Source organism: Lepisma saccharinum, chromosome 12 (genome assembly GCF_977018435.1).
Source record: "Lepisma saccharinum chromosome 12, izLepSacc3.1, whole genome shotgun sequence".
NCBI lineage: Eukaryota > Metazoa > Arthropoda > Insecta > Zygentoma > Lepismatidae > Lepisma > Lepisma saccharinum.
In genome coordinates this window covers 64,911,604-64,930,908 of record NC_139240.1, presented here as the reverse complement: position 1 = coordinate 64,930,908, position 19,305 = coordinate 64,911,604, and the positions used below count along the sequence as shown (strand labels likewise).

Below are 19,305 nucleotides of genomic sequence, written 5' to 3'. Positions count from 1 at the left end.
TCTGTTATCTTAAATATTTAAAAAATGAGGCATTTGTGTTTGATTCATTTGGAGGTGTTCCACCTGAAAATTTAGTAAAATATCTAAAATCAACTAATCTTTATTACAATAATGCCCATGTACAAAATTTCAAAGATGTTAATTGTGGACATTTGTGTTTATCTGTTCTTAGATATATGTCTCAAATAAATAAACCATCAATTGAAAATTTTCAAAAGGCCTTGTGGTATTTAAAACATCATGGGGGTATTCCATCTCACCAGCCAAAATTCAATATTGAAACTCAAATTACATGATGATATAGTATATCCCAAAACAATAGCTCTCAGAGCATTTTATGGCATGTACTTGATCCCTAATATTACACACCACAACAACAAAATTGCAGTTGGTGATCAAAATATTGTCATCACTCCAGGGCAGTATAATCTGTCCACTCTAAATGCTCAATTACCCAGAGGTATAGTTTTAACTCAAAATTCTGTCACTCACAGAGTAGAGATTGTATCTGCTACAGAGACAGTGAATCTGGGTACTATAGGAGAGCTGTTAGGCTTTGAGAACAACACAAAACTTGAACCGGCCATCAAACACACTGCTATTAATATACCTAAATTCTTAGCCATAGAGACTCTGAATATTCACTGTAATGTGGCCGAGGGTATGATCACCAAATCAAATGGCATAGGCACTCACAAACAAACTGGCATCATTGCAACATTTAAACCTAATTCTGAATTTATGGAGCCCATCATCTACACTCCATCCCCAACATTATATTTTCCTGTGTGCCATAATAGAATAGATTATATTGAATTGATGGTCACTAATGAAAAAGAAGAATTAGTTGATTTTGCTGGAGCCACAACAACTGCTATCATAGAGATTAATATTTAAATAAAAATACATACAAAAAAAAATGGAAAATATTGAGAGTTATGAGCTACAATCATTCCCCCCAAACAGGAGGACATTTGCAAATTTAAATCAACCCAACACAGAAATTGAGGTTGATCTTGATGTAGGGGATGGCTTTATACACCCCCACAGAGCAGATCTATACATCAAATTTGATGTTGTAAAGCTCGATGGTACAGATTATCCGGCAAATTCAAATATAAGATTGGTAGATAATTTTGTGATGCCATATTTTGTGGTGGTACTGTTTCAAACTGGAAGACACAATAATCAGGAAAAAAATTCAAGTAAATTTGATAACTGCAACATCAAGAACATATATCTTAAAAATGGCAGAAATGAGGTATTTCCTAGAGAAAATTATAATTTAGACATGTCCAAGGATGATTTCCTTAAATTATATGAAGCATTTACAGCATACAAAAGGGTCACTACTGGCAATACTGACATGTATTACACACCAGATGAATTCAAAGCACAGAGACCCATGTTTGTCATCAACACTTCAAAAAGGAAACAAGTTGTGGTTAATGACAGGACAAACATTAAAATTATCTGTGAATTCCACGATACACTCCCTGATGACACCATATGTAGTGTTATTCTTATAGGTGAAAAATCATATGTTTATGATGTGAAATGAGAGAGTCACAGAGCAATTCTAGAAGGCCTCTGCATATTGCATTGTTTTAATATTAGATACATGAGTTGAACCTGGTGCCCAATTGAACTTAATCCAGAAGTAAATATGGGTGGGTGTGGGTTTTATGAGCATCTTGGCTTAGTTTTAGGTGAGGGCAAAAAAAAATATTAAGAGGGGCATATTTTTAACAAGCTTATGGATAACAATCTGACAGAAGTGCCTTTTGTAAGTGTGGACAAATCAATCTGAGGGGGCTCATCATTTCACAGGAACTTCCCGAGGGCATTTTTACAAAAATGTTGGATTAGACGGAGTACCACACTTGAGCAAAAAGCTCATATGGGCATGTTGAGCAAGTTTTAAGTGTAGCCAAATCTGCCTGAGGGGGGTTCATCATTTATCGCGCCAATAGTATATACTTTTATACTACTTCTGTATGTTTATGCATGATGCATATCTCAATTAGTGTCTTAATTCTGTGAAGAATTACAATTATCCTTTTGTTTATTACAGGTCAAAAACAAGAAAACCGACCAGTGTATGCAGAAACCTGGTGGGAAGGGCAGCTTAAACCAGCCAATGGGTCCGGCAACTCTAGGGAGCTGCACCTTCGAACCAACTCTTCTGCAAATGTTTGTGCTCTCTCCCAAAGGTTACCTCATGACTGACGAATCTGTGTGCTTGGATGCTCCAGAGAAAGACGTCACTAGCATGCACCCAAAAGTTCGAATCATGGCCTGTAATGACCTCGACAGACAACGCTGGGTTTACAATAACCAGGTAACATTTGTGGTTATTTTGATCTGTTATTTCTCTGTTTCGCACAGGCACTCTAATTGTAATATAATTAAGCCTTGTTTCCATATTGAAACCAATAAGTCGCTGACCAAGGCAGTTTATTAAGGTAAAAAAAAAAACTTAACACGTAACGTTTCGACCCTGTATCAGGGTCTTCCTCAGACGAAGAACTAAACAAAATGATGAAATAAACTACACACAGAAAGATTACATACACATAGCAGGGTCACAAGCCACACAACAACAAATCAAGGAGATAAGGAGGAGAGGAGAAAGGAGGAGATAAGTTAAGTCTATTTTGTAGATATGTGGATGATTGCTTTGGGATATGGAAAGGAACAAAAAGGCAGCTGAGTAAGCTTGTTAAAGATGTAGAAGATGAGAAAGCAGGGATATTCCTTGAGCTCGAAACGGAACAGGAAGGAACATTAAATTTCTTGGATATTGAGATGAAAAAGAAGAGAGGAATGGGGATAGTGGCTACATGGTATCAAAAGAAGTGTTCGGCAGGAGTGTTCTGCCACAAAAGAAGTGATGTGGGTGATGGAACTAAACGTAATTTTATAAGGAATATGGAAGACCGAATAAAGAAGATATGCACAGAGAAAGGGGAAGAAGAAACCAAGATTAATAGCCTGTGGGAACAACTAGAAGAGAATGGCTATGAAAAGAAAGACAGACACAACATCAACAGAAGAAGGAAAGAGATAAAAGAGAGAGGACTGGAAGAGAAGGAAGAAAAAGAAAAAGAGAGATGGTTTGGTATAAGAAGTATGGGCGATGCCACAGAGAAGATATGCAAAGTGCTGAGGAAAGTGGGTATAAGAACTTACAGGAAGGGAGGACGCACTATTTTAAGTATAGCCAGCAAGAAGAAAGAAGAAAAGAGAGAGGAGGAAGAGGAAGGGGTTATCTACGAGGTGAAGTGCAGAGGATGTGAAAGTGTATATATAGGGGAAACGAAGAAGAGACTTAAAGACAGGTTAAAGCAACACATGGATGATGTGAGATTGAAGAGAGACAGGAATGCCATATTCAAACACACTAGAGAAACAGGACATGAAGTTGAATGGGATTCAGCTAGGCGAATAGGAAAAGAGAAGAGAGAACTAGTGAGAAAATGGAAGGAGGCCAAAGAAATAGAAAAGAAAGGAGAAGACATCATGAATTGGAATGGAGGGCTCAAGATAAACAAGGAATGGAAGAGTGTGTTAGAGAAAGTTGAAAGGATGAAGAAAAGGAATGAAGAAAAAAGAAGTATGAAGAAGGAAGAAAGAAGAGAAAAGAAGAAGACCAGAGGAGGAGGTATTCACCCATAACCAGAAAGGCAGGAGGGGTGGGGGAGTGGTGAGCAGGTGGTTCTTAGACTCTTGCTGATCTTGACCTGCCAATCACCTGTCAGTGTAGTAGACCCATTAGTCAACAACTGTCAGGAGGTGATATGTTTAATTCCTTTGCAGAAATCTTCCTAGATAAGGACTGTTGTTGTGTGGCTTGTGACCCTGCTATGTGTATGTAATCTTTCTGTGTGTAGTTTATTTCATCATTTTGTTTAGTTCTTCGTCTGAGGAAGACCCTGATACAGGGTCGAAACGTTACGTGTTAAGTTTTTTTTTTTTACCTTAATAAACTGCCTTGGTCAGCGACTTATTGGTTTCAGGCACTCTAAACGTAATGTGTTAATAATGTGTCTATAATTTATTGACTAAATTGTTTTATGAAGGGATTCTCTTGACATAGCGAGGTTGGTTCCGCATATGCTTCCAAAAGCTAAGGGCATTCTCATCTTCAAAGGTCGGTTCTGAATAGTCTTCCAAGCTTTTGAGAGCTACGGTCGCTAGGGATGGACGATATCGGACATTTGATATCGATCGTCAAGAAAACATTGTCACAGACAATATATCTTTTCATGATAATATATCCCTGACATGATATATATCGCTAAAATATCGTGATGAAATATCATCAAATATTGTGACATTATATCACCAAAATATTGTGATGATATATCACAGACACGATATATATCGTCAAAATATCATGACGATATATCATTTAGTTGATATTGCCTGGATGATATTTTTTCAATATCGTGGTATATCGTCTGAACAATATATCACCCAACACTAAAGGTCACTCCCACCATCAGGAATCCCTGAGTAATGTTAGCTTTCGAAAGCTCGGAAGACTATCCAGAACTGACTGGTTGATAAACCAAGAGAATCTCATCATCATTCGTCACCAGGAAAGTTGCAGGAACGATTTCAGTTGTTTGCGCACCTACATTGCTACTGCTCCTAAGTAATTTCATAAGATATATATAGTACTTTATGAACTCATAATTTTCTTGTCAGCAAACAATGACAACTATAATTTTTGTGGGTTCAAAGACATTTTGAGTGCAGAGACTTCAGCTTATAGCAGCCCTTCAGGCTGTGATACACCTTTCGTCTATGGCAGGGAAGACATTTTCGAAAATTCTCCTCTAGGGAAACCACTACGATATTCCAAATTCTAAAACATTACATCTGTTTACAATCATTCTAGAACATTCAAGTAAATTTAGGAGCTGCTGTGGTTTAGTCGAGAGGGCGTTTGACTGCCATGCGGGAGGCCCAGGTTCAATATCCAGGGTGGGTGATCTGCCAGAATTTTCCTGCCTTGTCCCTGCATGAAACAGCTCTGGAGCTCACCCAGTCTCAATTAAATACGTACCTGATCACATCACCCCCAAAATGGCCGAGATCGATAGAATGTGTGGTGATCTACCCCAACCCACCTATATATGTCCCATAGCATGGTGCAAATTGCACGCGAACTTTATTTTTTACCAAGTAAATTGGCTTTTTCTGTTGTCTAGATACATGTGATAGAAATTAGGCTTACAGTGCAATGAATGAAGGCACGAGAAAATGAATTATGGTAGTAAATACATAAAAATAATGTAGTTTTAACTAGTAATCATCCGTTCATCTCTCATGAATGTCATTCCATCTGGGCATGTTCTTTTTTTCTAAAATAATCTCTATAGAGTCTATCTGAACAGAGGCATCTGGTGGTAAATTCTGCTAATAATAAATGTTTGTTTCTTCACAGACCAAAACATTGGTGCATTTTCCAAGTAATATGTGCCTGGACCTCCCATCAGGCACTACTGATGCCGATGGACTTGTAATTAACTCATGCTCTGGCAATCCAAGTCAGCAATGGTTCTTTGAGAAGATTCCATGGAAGTGAACATTCCAAGTGAAGTGTCAAGACTTGAACATTCCATGGAACTATATGATACGTAGAAGCTGTGATAGTAACGAATGTCAGAATAGAATATTCTACACTTTACCAGTTTGATTCCTAGACTATTTTTGTCCCACGAAGTTGCCTGTACGAATATTTCACATGACATAGTTATCAATAGAAAGTGTAAGGCCGTGTCCGAATTGGCAAGTGCTCTGTCCCATTATCTCCCGTTGATTTCGTGTGCCGTCGAAGTCATCCGAATGTACGTCCCCTTGCAGGACGGTTGCCACCTTTCCCAACAAGTGTCAGCTCAAACGTCACCTACAGCAATCTGGGGCGCAGGCGTACACTACGGAAGCAGAAGGCAAACGCCAACCAAACAACAATGATTTCCACCTACCAGTATTCATATTAAAAATGTGGCATGCCATCTCTTCTGTTACAATTTTTCTACATACAGTGTTGTCGATAAAATGTCCAAGTGGCACTGAGTTTCACATCGCCTATTCAGTAAACATTGCGTTTGCAAAGTGAAAGTTGCAGTATGGCTGCCAAGTGCAGGGTCACAGCTAGTTGAAGAGTGCACCTGTCGGGCCTTACACCTCTCCCCTTCAACTCCACCTATGCCACCAATTTGGACAACGGTGATAGGCATATTCCGCAGGTAGAACGGTGATCTAGGCGACATCTGCTTCTGATTCGGATGCGGTCTGAAACTGGATTTCTACTGTGTGCCCACTTCGTTACTGAAGACATTATTTATTATTTGAAATTAAAAATTGTTACACATACATTCTCATGCATATATTGCTTCACAATATTTGATTAAAATTGATTTTGGTTAGTGTTTTGTTAATACACTGTTGTGCACAAAGGTTAATTTGAATGAATAAATAACGTCATATTTTGTTTCAATCATGCATAAGGTAAATTTCATACTCATAATAGTTTCAAAGAAGATATGTACAGTGGAACCACCAGTTCAAGTCCCACGATTTTATATTTTTATGTATTGTATTAGAGTATACAAAAAATATGTTTTCAATTTTGCATTTTGAGTTCTTTAGCCACAGTCTCTTGGAAAATGTATAATCAAGGTTTCACTGTATTAACTTTTTGATTTAGTTACAAAAATGAAAGTAGAAAACAGGAATTGAAACTGAACACTTGCCCATCTACTCATAGTATTAATCCTTGATTGAGTCTACTTAACAATGGCCTTCTTTTCTATGCTGTGAACTACTGTATTCTTCAAATCATCTTCCGGCTCTTCTGGATTGGTTGACTACATGTCTTTTTCTGTGAAGAGCTTTAAGCATGTCTTAAAGACCAAAATCATCTTATATATATTTCCATTTTAACCCAGCAGGATGTGTACTGAGATTGCTCATTAACCTGTTGTGACCATCACTAGGAAATATACACATCACATTTTCTGACTCTTCCGTAAATTGCAACATTTATGTGGTACCATAAAATACAGAAAGTACAGTAGGTAATAAAATGTAATGTGTTTATATTGTATTTTTATGGAAAAAACTACCACCGCATTTGTAGAAAACTTCCAAAAAGTACAGAAATCTCGTATTTTATAAAGTATTTGTTTCAAGAAAATACAATTTTTTATATAATACTATGTACAAACTAAATTATATTTTATTGCTAGATAGAAAAGACGGTGCTATGGATGTGTACAGTTCTTGTAGCATTTACATTTTTTTGAAGTGTAAATACAAAGGCATTTGTACTTTTTATTTAGAATAAACATTTTACATTTCTAGTTTTGGTAATCTTCATATATCCTTCACTGGAAGTTGGCATTTATGATGATGTAAAGAGTGCCCAACAAAAATGTCAGATTTGTATTGAGCCATTGTCCAGCTGTACGGTTGGTGGCACTGTTCTAAAAAAAACTATTGGTTGTGGTCTTACTTGAATGGTGTGAATATTGAACACTTGTGGTTCCAGCAGGATGGCGCTACCTGCCACACTTCCCACGAGACGATTGCCTTGCTGCACGACAAATTTCCAGGCAGAGTCCATTTGCGCAATGGCGACCAGAACTGGTCAGCAAGGTCATGTGACCTGACACCTTGCGACTTCTTCCTTTGGGGGTATGTGAAATCGCAGGTTAATGAAAACAATTCCCAAACGAACCCTACCAGAACTCGAGGGAATTTGACGTGTCATCTGCCAATCGAGGAGTAACTGTGTGCGAGAGTCATCAGTAATTTCATCGATAAGAGCAAGTGGTGGGGCACAAATGACAGATATTGTTTTTCACACTCAACTGCCAAAATGTACTATTTGTAATGATGTAGAAATATATGCCATTTTTTCAAGTTACTAAATCCAGCGTTCTTGTTGAGACATCCTTTATATTGAAGGAGGTGAAAAAGGTAATACCTGTACAGAGAATAAACTTTCACTAACAAGACTCGGGTACGAGGGGGTGCTGATAAGTTCCTGGCTTTACCCAGAAATAATTGAGATAGAGTGATGGTACTACATATTTATTCAATAGTAATATAATTAAGCCTTGTTTCCATATTTAAAAACACTAAGTTGCTGACCAAGGCAGTTTATTAAGATAAAAACACTTAACAGGTAACGTTTCGACCCTGTATCAGGGTCTTCCTCAGACGAAGAACTAAACTAAAATGACTTCCTAGATAAGGAATGTTAACTTGATTTGTTGTTGTGTGGCTAGTGACCCTGCTATGTGTATGTAATCTTTGTGTGTGTAGTATACTTCGTCATTTTAGTTTAGTTCTTCGTCTGAGGAAGACCCTGATACAGGGTTGAAACGTTACCTGTTAAGTGTTTTGTATGTTAATAAACTGCCTTGGTCAGCAACTTAGTGTTTTTAAATATTTATTCAACATATTCTTCCCTAAGCCTAACACATTTAGCACATCTGTTCTGAAACTTCTGTAGCCCCTGCAAATAAAAGTTCTTTGATTGCTCCTGAAACCAGCTCTCTGTGGCTTCAATCATGTCAGAAATGTCACTAACTCGATGTCCTTTCAGGTGTGGGACCAGTTGATAATCAGAGAGGGGGCTAAATCAGGTGAATATGGTGGGTGTTCGACCAATTCAAAACCCCGGGAATGGAATTTGTTCATCATAATGTTGGTCTTGTCCTGTAAAAATAAGATGCCTTTTGTCAATTTCCCTCGGCGTTTCTTCTTGATAACCTCCATTAATTGACCCAGAAGGGTTGCGTAGTATTCACCAGTTATCGTAGAACCAACCTGGAGGTAGTCCAGCATCAAAATCCCATTCCTGTCCCAAAACATTGACACCAACACCTTCTTGGATGACTTTTGTGCACAAAACTTCTTCGGACGGAGTGACCCCTTCTGGTGTCATTCCATGGACTGATCCTTGGGATCATAGATATGAAGCCACATTTCATCCTCAGTCACTAATCTGCCCAAAAAATCCTCTTCACCAGCACGAAATCGAGCCAAAATGGCCTCCGATATCTTCACTCTCTGCCATTTCTGATCACTGTTCAAGCATTTCGGAACCCATTTGACAGAAAGTTTCCTCATGTCCAGTACATCATGTATGATGAATCCAACACATTTTCGGGAGATGTTCATTATCTCGGCAATCTCTTTGGCTGATATTCGCCGATCCATAAGAATCATGTCATGCACAGCATCACATGTTGCCGGATCCGTCACTGATGAAGGGTGCCCACTGCAGACCTCGTTTTCGACGCTGAAATGTCCAGTCCTGAATCAAGCTCTCCATGTTTGTATGGTGTTGTATGAAGGACACTTAGCTCCCAGTGTTTGTGACATCTCAGACTTTCCTTGGAGGAACAGAAACTTTATCACACCCCGAAACTCCGGCGTCATGAAACTGACTTGTGCCTCCGCCATGACTACTTTGAAAGATGCTATTACGGGAGGAATATTATTTTTGCACCATAACATACTCATATTACACACTTTCAAATGAGATATGAATCGCGAATGGGAAACAATGGGAAGAGAGCAAAGCCAGGAACTTATCAGCACCCTCTCGTAATGTTGAAAAATGCTGTTTGTTTTCATTAGCTTCATGAACATCAAAACAAAGAAATACCCTCCCACCAATACAAAAAGTTATAAACAACTGAATCTTGCCACATCAAGGAGGTGAGTAATTAAAGTATTTTTTTATCCAAATTTTTTGACCATTTTAATTGAACCCATTAGCATATTGTGGGCATTCATTCAATTCACTGTAACTCAAAAATCTGATAAAAATGATCAGAAGACATATACAGGGCGAGTCAGAAATATGGCTACACATTTGAAGTAAATGTAGTGTGTTACTGTACAATGTAGAGGAAAATGGTGAATGGTATATTAAACTTGAAACTTCATTATTTCATTTGAGGTAAGAGTCATGCATTCCAGCGTAAGTCAATATCCAAGAAGGTGCTGAATATGCAGCAGCAAGTTACAGTTGCAGCGTGGGCAATTGTATAAAAGAATGATCCTGAGACTGGCAAGACGTGATTTTAACATAAAATTGTTGCTGTCGACTGTTGAAAAGCGGAGGAAACTACCAACATCAAATTGTTGCTTAGTTCAAGTCAATTGCTTATCCGTAGAACATTTTTCCTTTATTTTGATAAACCGTTACTGCCAATACAGTTATAACAGTTGGGCTGAAAAGTTCGTAGGCTAACATAGTAAAAAATATTTTTTTGACAAAAGTCGATTTTATTATTCAATATAGTTGCCTTTGAGGACGATACAACGATTATAGCGGTCTTACAATTTTTCGATGCCATTTTTATAGTACGATTTCTCTTTAGCCTCAAATTAGGCCTCAGTTTCGGCGATTACCTCTTCATCAGTGCTAAATTTCTTTCCAGCGAGCATTCTTTTAAGGTCTGCAAACAGGAAAAAGTCACTGGGGCCAGATCTGGAGAATACGGTGGATGGGGAAGCAATTCCTAGTCTAATTCATACAATTTTGCCATCGTTTTCATTGATTTGTGACACGGTGCATTGTCTTGATGAAACAGCACTTTTTTCTTCTTCAAATGGAGCCGTTTTTTCATGATTTCATCTTTTAAACGCCCCACCAACGCTATGTAATAATCGCTGTTGATGGTCTGGCCCTTTTTGAGGTAATCGATGAATATAATACCATGCGCATCCCAGAATACTGATGCCATAACCTTGCCAGCCGACTGTTGCGTCTTTCCATGCTTTGGATTCGGTTCATCACGTGCAGTCCACTCGGCTGACTGTCGATTGGACTCTGGAGTGTAGTTATGGAGCCATGTTTCATCCATTGTAATATATCGACGGAAAAATTCGTGTTTATTACGGTTGAATATCGCTAAACATTGCTCCGAATCATCAAAACGTTGTTGCTTTTGATCGATTGTGAGCACGCGCGGCACCCATTTTGCACACAGCTTTCGCATGTTCAAATATTCATGCACAATATGTCCAACACGTTCCTTTGATATTTTTAAAGTCTCAGCTATCTCAATCAACTTCACTTTACGATCATTTAAAATTATTTTGTGGACTTTTTTTATGTTTTCGTCGGTAACAGCCTCTTTGGGGCGTCCACTGCGTGCATCGCCTTCGATGCTCATTTCGCCTCGTTTAAATTTAGCAAACCACTTCTCAACGGTTGATTTTCCTGGTGCAGAGTCCGAATAATGTTTATCAAGCCAAGCCTTGGCTTCAACAGTATTTTTTTTCGCCAAAAAGCAATGCTTTATTAACACACGAAATTCTTTTTTATCCATTTTTTCACAATAACAAAAGCTGCTTCACTCACAATGCTATATCTCACGAACTAATTATCCGGCAGCTGTGAAATTTATACACGTATCTTTTGAAGGTTAGTACTAAGTAAAAATCACATGGATTTAATTCTAGTAACGCCATCTATGAGTCAGCCTATGAACTTTTCAGCCCAACTGTTAGTATTGCATGGTTTCTAGAAAAAAAATGGGCAACGCGTGCAACACTTATAACAATGCATGCAAACTCTCCCTCCCCGTGGTGGTATGGGCACAGGGTGGGGAGCTTCCATTGAAATCTTCTCAAATAACAGATTACTAGGGAAAGTGAAGGAATGGAAAGTATACGGCATGAGAATTTCCAGTGATCATAACATGATTACTTTCAAATTATACAAAAATGCAATGGAAAAAGTTAAGTTGCCAGAAACAAGAGGGGGACTCCATGAAAACAATTAATGCAGAGTAGTTACAGAAACAGTACATAATGAAATTACAAAAGCAACACCAAAAAAAAACATGCTAAACAAAACAATAAACCGTGGAATAAAAATCTAACAAAGCTCAGAGCATTTGTGAGGAAAATACGAAAAATATATCAAAAAACAAAATCAGATTAAACAATTTGGAATTATACAGGGTGGCCACAAAAAAAAGATATCAAAGTAAACCGAGATCTTACAAAACTTAACATTGGAATAACTTTGTCACAAATAAACTAGTCAAAGACAAATGGGGAATTCTCTGCAAAATGGGAGTTGGACAAATCAAGGTAGGCACCACAGACCTACATGATACGGCAGAACAACTACTAAACAGACTCATTTTGGATGACGTAATGGAAAATGAAGATGACCATAAAAATACAAGACTAAAGATCCAGGACATGTACAACACATACAACACCACATCGAACCTGCCCTTCATGGAGGAGGAGGTGGCCATCCAGATTATGACACTGAAAAGCAAGAAAACACCTGGACCAGACAACATCCCCATCTTCAACAGCTGCTTGGAAGTTAAAAAATTTCCTACACCCTGGAAGGAGCTTACTGTCATCATAATAAAGAAAGAAGCGAACTGGGACGAGAGACAGATTAAATATCGCCCAATTTGTCTTGTTCTGCGAAGAAATTTCGAAGAAATGATAACGAAAAGACTGGCCATTTGACGAAATACTTGAAACTAATTGTTTTAAAGATCAAAATCAAAATTCTACTGATATAAAATTTATTGATTCATACAACTGAGAGTGCAGCAATCCAATTTAAAATGAGTAAAAAAAATATATTCACAGATGGATATTTTGGTTTATTTTACTTCCCTTTTCTGCCACTCTTGGCTAATCGCGAAGATGAGGATGAGTGATGAGACATGGACACCCATGCCTAGGCTGGGATTCGAACCTGGGACCCCTGACATCGTAGTATGTTGTGCTAACAATTTCATCTTGGAGGCAGGAAAAAAAAAAGTGCATTAATAAGCCCATAATTAACTCCTTAATTAATAAGTGCATCTGGCTTAGGCTTACGACTAAAAACTGTATCCACAAATGTGTTCCAAAACCAAGATATAGATAGGTTTTATGCTTTCATATTATGAATAGAACAGACTAATCGGTATCGGTGTCTTTCTTTAATCCTTCTTTGTTTATTTTTTTCTAAACTTTTTTGATGTTTTAAATTCCTGGGCCTCCCTGAAGAACAGGTCTGAAGCATTGAACTGAAGCAACTTGCACGTACAAAATAGTTTTGAAGTTTTTCGGGTAACAATAAAAACAGACAATGTACGAAATGAAATAATAATTTTAATATTTCTCTTTTTCACAAAATAATTATTTTTACAATATACTTTTTACATGGAAAAAAAACTGGTATTGTTACTGTTTCAAGCACAGCCAAACTTCCTGATTTCGATGAAATGCTTTTCCTTTGGAGCTGGCTTATGCTACGAAGGGATCATTCCCTGCGCTCGCTTCCTATTGGAAAAGTTTTTCCGATTATGATTTCCACGAGACGATTTGTGAGCTTCTTTATGCTGCCTGTTTACCTGCACGTTCTTCTCCTGGCCCTGTCCTTTTGCTTTTCCTTAAGAAAAAAAGGAAGAAAAAAAACAAGTAGAGAGTAGTTTAAAAAATAAATCTAAACAAACAAATTGTTTGGAAGTGTTTGCAATTTTTTTATGCTTCTTTTCCTTGTCTCTAAGACAGTGTTTCTGAACCAGCGGGTCATGGTCCAGTAACGGATCCTGGCGTCAATTACACCAGGCCGTGATAGGTTCTCAGGAAGTTCACAACTTGCAGCATGAGCTGGCAACCACTTGGAAAGATGGCCTTCGTTCGGGTTTCCACTATGATAATCCAAAATTCTCCTGGCGAGGAATCAAACAATCTAACCGAGGTTCACATTGCTCCTGGCCTCCAAATTTTGAGGTTGACGGGTGGTCAGCACGGTCAATGTAGTTTGCCCAGCTATTTTCATGAATAAATATACTAAAGTGAAAATATTCTTATTAATTGAAATTTTTTGGTGTTCGAAACGGAATATGGCAATGAAAATCAGAACTTCCCAAATTAATTTAATGATATTGGCCAGAGGAAACTAAAAGATTCAATTAGATCCAGTTGTCAACTAACTAATTTAACCCCTTAAGTGCGGATGGCGTATATATACGCCCTCCGCATTGTGCTGCTGTAGTGCAGAAGGCGTATATAGTCACACAGACGTTTGGTGAGATAGTTCTAGCTGTAGTAGAAACAAAAAAAATAGTAGCAAGAGAGGAAAAAGATGAAAAAGAAGAAGAAGACTATGAAAAGAAAAAAGAAGAAAGGAAAAATTAGTTTGGTCTTCTTTCTTTTCATCTTTTTCCTTTCTTGCTACTATATACGACTATATACGTCTTCCCCACTACAGCAGCACATGCCAACATGTTGTGTATTACTGTATGTTGGTATTATTGTATAAGTATTTGTGTATTATTGTATTTATATTTGTGCATCATTGTATGATTTACATTTGTCGTGAAATATGAAAGCCTTTGTATAGATAAAAACTTTATAAAAGAAAAAGGCATGCAAATATTGGTGTATTATTTCAATAAATTTTGTTCAACTGAACTTGATGAAAAAACCTTCATTTTCCAGTAGCGACTTGTTGAACAAATTCCACACTTGAGGGGTTAAACAAAATGTTATATTTTCAACAAACCGAGACATAATTGAACTATTGCTCTCCATGATTATGCGATAATTTATTTATTAATATTAAATTTTAAAAAAAAGTTTACGATTAATAATTTTGAGATGAGGGCATCGATTTTTAAGAAACAAATTTACCGGGTTGCAGGCTCGCGATGGTTGAGAACCACTGCTCTGAGGTTAATTTTGATGATGGGATGGATACAGGAGGCCCATACATCATTTCAGTCTTAAAGATCAGGTGTCACACACTTAACATGCATAGCAAACAAAGAGGTGTTTACTATTTTTTACTATTCGTTCCACAAACGAACACTATGTAAGAAATAGGTATCTGTGTGCAAGGCTGGAAACTAGTCAAAGGGTCAAAATTACTGACTTAACTCATGAAAATAGCCCAGAAATTCTTTAATTACGAATCAATTTTAATTGCAGCCTGACAATAAATTAGCATTTTAAAAGTGAAACAGGGATTTCATTACAATAAGAATTTTTATCTTGCATTCAACATGATAATGGCTAATCATTAAATGCAAAAGTAATACGTGGGCGTACCCAAAAGAAACTGAACTTGGTGGGCAGAGCTTTTGTAGTACCGCATTTTGCCGCTAGGAGCGCATAGATCAAACCTTCCTGAGTCTGTAAGCCGAGTGCCGTCGCTGAAGCATGTCAGGACACGTTTCGGCGGAGTTTAGAGTGACAGCTGTTTTGTGCGATCGTAGTTTTTGCAATGGCTGATTTTCGGGAACAGCGTGCGGTGGTGAAATTCTGCTTTTTGCTCGGAAAGAATGGAACAGAAACTCTTGAAGTTAAAAACGGTGTACAAGGACGATGCTATGGGGAAAACTCAAGTGTTTGAGTGGTTTTCCAGTTTCAAAAATGGTGAAATGTCAATTGATGACAAACCTTGTTCCGGTCGTCCTTCCACGGGCCAAACACATGACAATGTCGAAAAAATTCGTGAAATCATCAACGAAGATCGACGACGGACCATTGAACAAATTGCGGAGCCGTCGGGAGGGACTTGGAGTTTAGTGCAGCGAATTTTGACAAGACGATTTTGGGAATGAAAGGGTGGCTGCCAAATTCGTGCCACGACTGCTAACTGCTGAACAAAAACAAGGTCGCGTGGAAGCATGTCGTGCTTTGAAAGAAGAGTCCCAAAATGATCCAAACTTTTTTTTCAAAAATTATCACAGGTGACGAAACGTGGTGCTATGCTTATGACCCCGAATCGAAGCAACAATCAAGCCAGTGGGGCCCCAAGAAAGCTCGTCAGATGAAATCAAACAGTAAAACAATGCTGCTTTATTTTTTTGATGTGAGAGGAGTCGTCCATTCAGAGTTTGTTCTACAGGCTCAGACAGTTAACCAGGCTTTCTACTTGGAAGTTTTGAAACTATTATGCAACAGTGTGTGGCTGAAGCGACCCGATTTGTGGCAGTTGGGTGATTGGTTTTTCCATCATGACAATGTCCCGGCTCACACAATTCTTGACCAAAAATGGTAAGACCCCTGTTCCTCACCCCCCTTACTCACCCGGCCTTGCTCCATGCAACTTTTTTTTTCCTACAATGAAAGGAGATATGAAAGGAAAGTGTTTTGCTGATGTTGCTGAGGTGAAGAAAAAAAACGACGGAGGTGCTGTCATGCATCACAAAAGATGACTTTAAAAAATGTTTTGAAAAATGGAATCAAAGATTGGACAAGTGTCTTAATGCAAGTGGAGAGTACTTTGAAGGGGATTGAAGGTTTGTGCTTAAATTGTGAATAAATAAGTTCACAAAAAATTAGTTCGGTTTCTTTTGGGTACGCCCACATATTTTTGTGAAAAGTATGCACCGGTGAAACAGAAAGTAAAATTCGTGTGCATATTAATGTGTCTGACAAATTTACAATTCATGATGGGTTAAAACAAGGAGATGCATTATCTCTATTGCTCTTTAATTTTGCCTTAGAATATGCTGTTAGGAAGGTAAAAGAAACTAACAAAGGACTAAAATTAAACTGTGTGACTAAGTTGTTAGCATATGCAGATGATGTAGACTTATTAGGGAATGATATAAATACAATTAAGAATAATGCTAAAATATTTTTCAAAGCAGCTAAAGAGATAGGTTTCAAAGTTAGCAAAGAGAAAACAAAATATATGCTTGCAGGCCGAAACCAAGTGTTAGGTAATAATCAAAATTTAATATTTAAACGTTACACACTAATTAATGAATATTTTGAATAAATTTTAGTTGATACAATTACCAAACATGGGTGATAATCATTTAAGAGTATTGATTCAAAGTGGTATCAGCCTAAACCTCGTTAAAAATTATGGCTCAACCACGGATCGAACCTGAGGCTTTGGTGTTCTATGTCAATGCTCTACCAAGTTATCAAATCAACCTTGGCCCTTGCCACAATTTCTGCCACTTGAATCTTTGTGATCTTGTCTATGTGCGTATTACAGCTGAGCCGATGTCACCAGTCGATGCCGATACACTCACCGATTAATACTTGAAAACTGTAATAATTAAAAGTTGTTCAAACGGTGGCTCAGTCGGTAACGCGTCTGACTACCATGCTCAAGGTCCCGGGTTCGATCCCCGGCCGGTTCAAATCCGGGAACTTTTCTAACGGTGAAAGCGGCCCCGGCGCCCACCCAGCGTCGAATAACATGGGTACCTGGGGGAAACCCTGGGGGGTAAAGGCGGTCAGGGGCATGATGCTGATCACATCACCCCACTCACGACCGGATCAAGAAAGTGTGGGGCGTTACCCCCACACCCCCTATACGCCTTCATGGCGTGGTGCTATGCACAGGGGAACACTTTACCTTTTTTTTTTTACCTTCAAAATATTAATTAATATTAGCGTGTAAGCATTCCATTGTAATTATATCCATCAATTTACCCAGATTCTTACTTTAAAATATTCAAGAATTTTGCATAATTTCGAAGATAACGAGTCTTTGCGAAAGTGACACTTGGCATATTTGCGGATCCCGTGAAAGACCAAAATGTCGAAAAAGTATCGATCTGTACCGCCAAATAAATTGCAACTGATATTTTACGATACATAGAGGTATGCATATTTCATTTTTGACGAAAACACGAAATGTGAAATAACACATTGTAATGTTATATTTTAATGTTTCTAACAGGGACCTGTAACGTAACCCAACTTGTAACGCTGTCAAGTTACGAACGGAACTATCCATAGGAGTTACAATGGCATTGGCGTTCCACACAGTACCGGACAGATTGGACCTACCTACAACCTGGGTAAATTAGGCGTACCGTTACTCAACGACCCATTCGCTTCAGGTACTGAGTGGAACGGGTCTCGGATGGAACGGGTACGATCGTACCCGTACATACTGTACCTGAACGGTGGCTACCGGGTACGAAATGGAACCACAAGTTGGTAACCGGTACTGAAGCACAATGACCAGCGCTTGTTATTAAAATACCGGTACGTGGATAGAAATGGATGAAGCGGGTAACATTTGTAACAGGAACTTACAGTACGTATCATAACAGTTTACTGTCAATCAACATTCCACAGCAGCAAATGGAATACCGATAAATATACACTTCTTTGTTTAAAACTAATTATAATAACTTTAGAAAAAAGTAATTCGTGATCTTTCTGGATTTTATTTATCCGAAAAATATGTATAAATGCTATCTAGTTTATCTTTCATTAATTTGTTAATAATGGTATCAGCTATGGAAAAAATTTTGAAGACCGTCACTCTGGCAAACTATTAACAATAGAAACAATTAGTTTCAACAAGCTCATGTATATTATACTAATTACAAGGACCTGCGCAGAAGGTCGATATTCGTCATTCAGGCAACCTGTTACTAGGAGGCATGTGCAGTAGGCCCCATTACTTTTAAAATAGGTAGAGAAGTGAAATTGAGTTTGAAGGTAGATTATGCTAATTAGAGCACGGCTACATCAACATGATTGTGGAAAACCGGAAGTTGATGGACGCCATATTGAAAAATGTTACTTCTTAAGATAGAGAAGTGAAACTCGGTTCAACGATAGCTTATACTAATTAAAGCATGGCAAATAAACATGATTGTGGAAAACCGGAAGTTGATGGACGCCATATTCAAAAATGTTACTTCTTAAGATAGAGAGGTGAAATTCGACTTGAAGGTAGCTTATGGCAATTAGAGCATGGCAAATCAACGTGATTCCGGAAAACCGGAAGTTGGTGGACGCCATATTGAAAAATGTTACTTCTTAAGATAGAGAGGTGAAATTCGGCTTGAAGGTAGCTTATGGGAATTAGAGCATGGCAAATCAACATGATTCCGGAAAACCGGAAGTTGATGGACGCCATATTGAAAAATGTTACTTCTTAAGATAGAGAAGTGAAATTCGGCTTGAGGGTAGCTTATGGGAATTAGAGCATGGCAAATCAACGTGATTCCGGAAAACCGGAAGTTGGTGGACGCCATATTGAAAAATGTTACTTCTTAAGATAGAGAAGTGAAATTCGGCTTGAGGGTAGCTTATGGGAATTAGAGCATGGCAAATCAACGTGATTCCGGAAAACCGGAAGTTGGTGGACGCCATATTGAAAAATGTTACTTCTTAAGATAGAGAAGTGAAATTCGGCTTGAGGGTAGCTTATGGGAATTAGAGCACGGCAAATCAACGTGATTCCGGAAAACCGGAAGTTGATGGACGCCATATTGAAAAATGTTACTTCTTAAGATAGAGAAGTGAAAT

The 19,305-nt window shown here is 38.1% G+C and overlaps 2 protein-coding genes across 3 annotated transcripts in view; one reads left to right on the top strand and one right to left on the bottom strand.

The window, feature by feature from the left end:
* Positions 1–7,391, top strand: part of LOC145996173 (polypeptide N-acetylgalactosaminyltransferase 1-like) — a 125,558-nt gene extending 118,167 nt beyond the window's left edge. For both annotated transcript variants that reach the window (XM_083132526.1, XM_083132527.1), the window contains exons 11-12: positions 2,075–2,341; positions 5,456–7,391. In XM_083132526.1, the coding sequence (XP_082988652.1) occupies positions 2,075–2,341; positions 5,456–5,596 (408 nt within the window). In that variant the 3' untranslated portion in view covers positions 5,597–7,391. The remainder of the gene's footprint in view (positions 1–2,074; positions 2,342–5,455) is intronic.
* Positions 7,392–13,153: 5,762 nt separating this feature from the next.
* LOC145996171 (activating signal cointegrator 1 complex subunit 2) overlaps positions 13,154–19,305 on the bottom strand; it is a 59,862-nt gene continuing 53,710 nt past the window's right edge. The window contains exon 15 of the mRNA XM_083132522.1: positions 13,154–13,453. Within this exon, the coding sequence (XP_082988648.1) occupies positions 13,314–13,453 (140 nt within the window). The 3' untranslated portion in view covers positions 13,154–13,313. The remainder of the gene's footprint in view (positions 13,454–19,305) is intronic.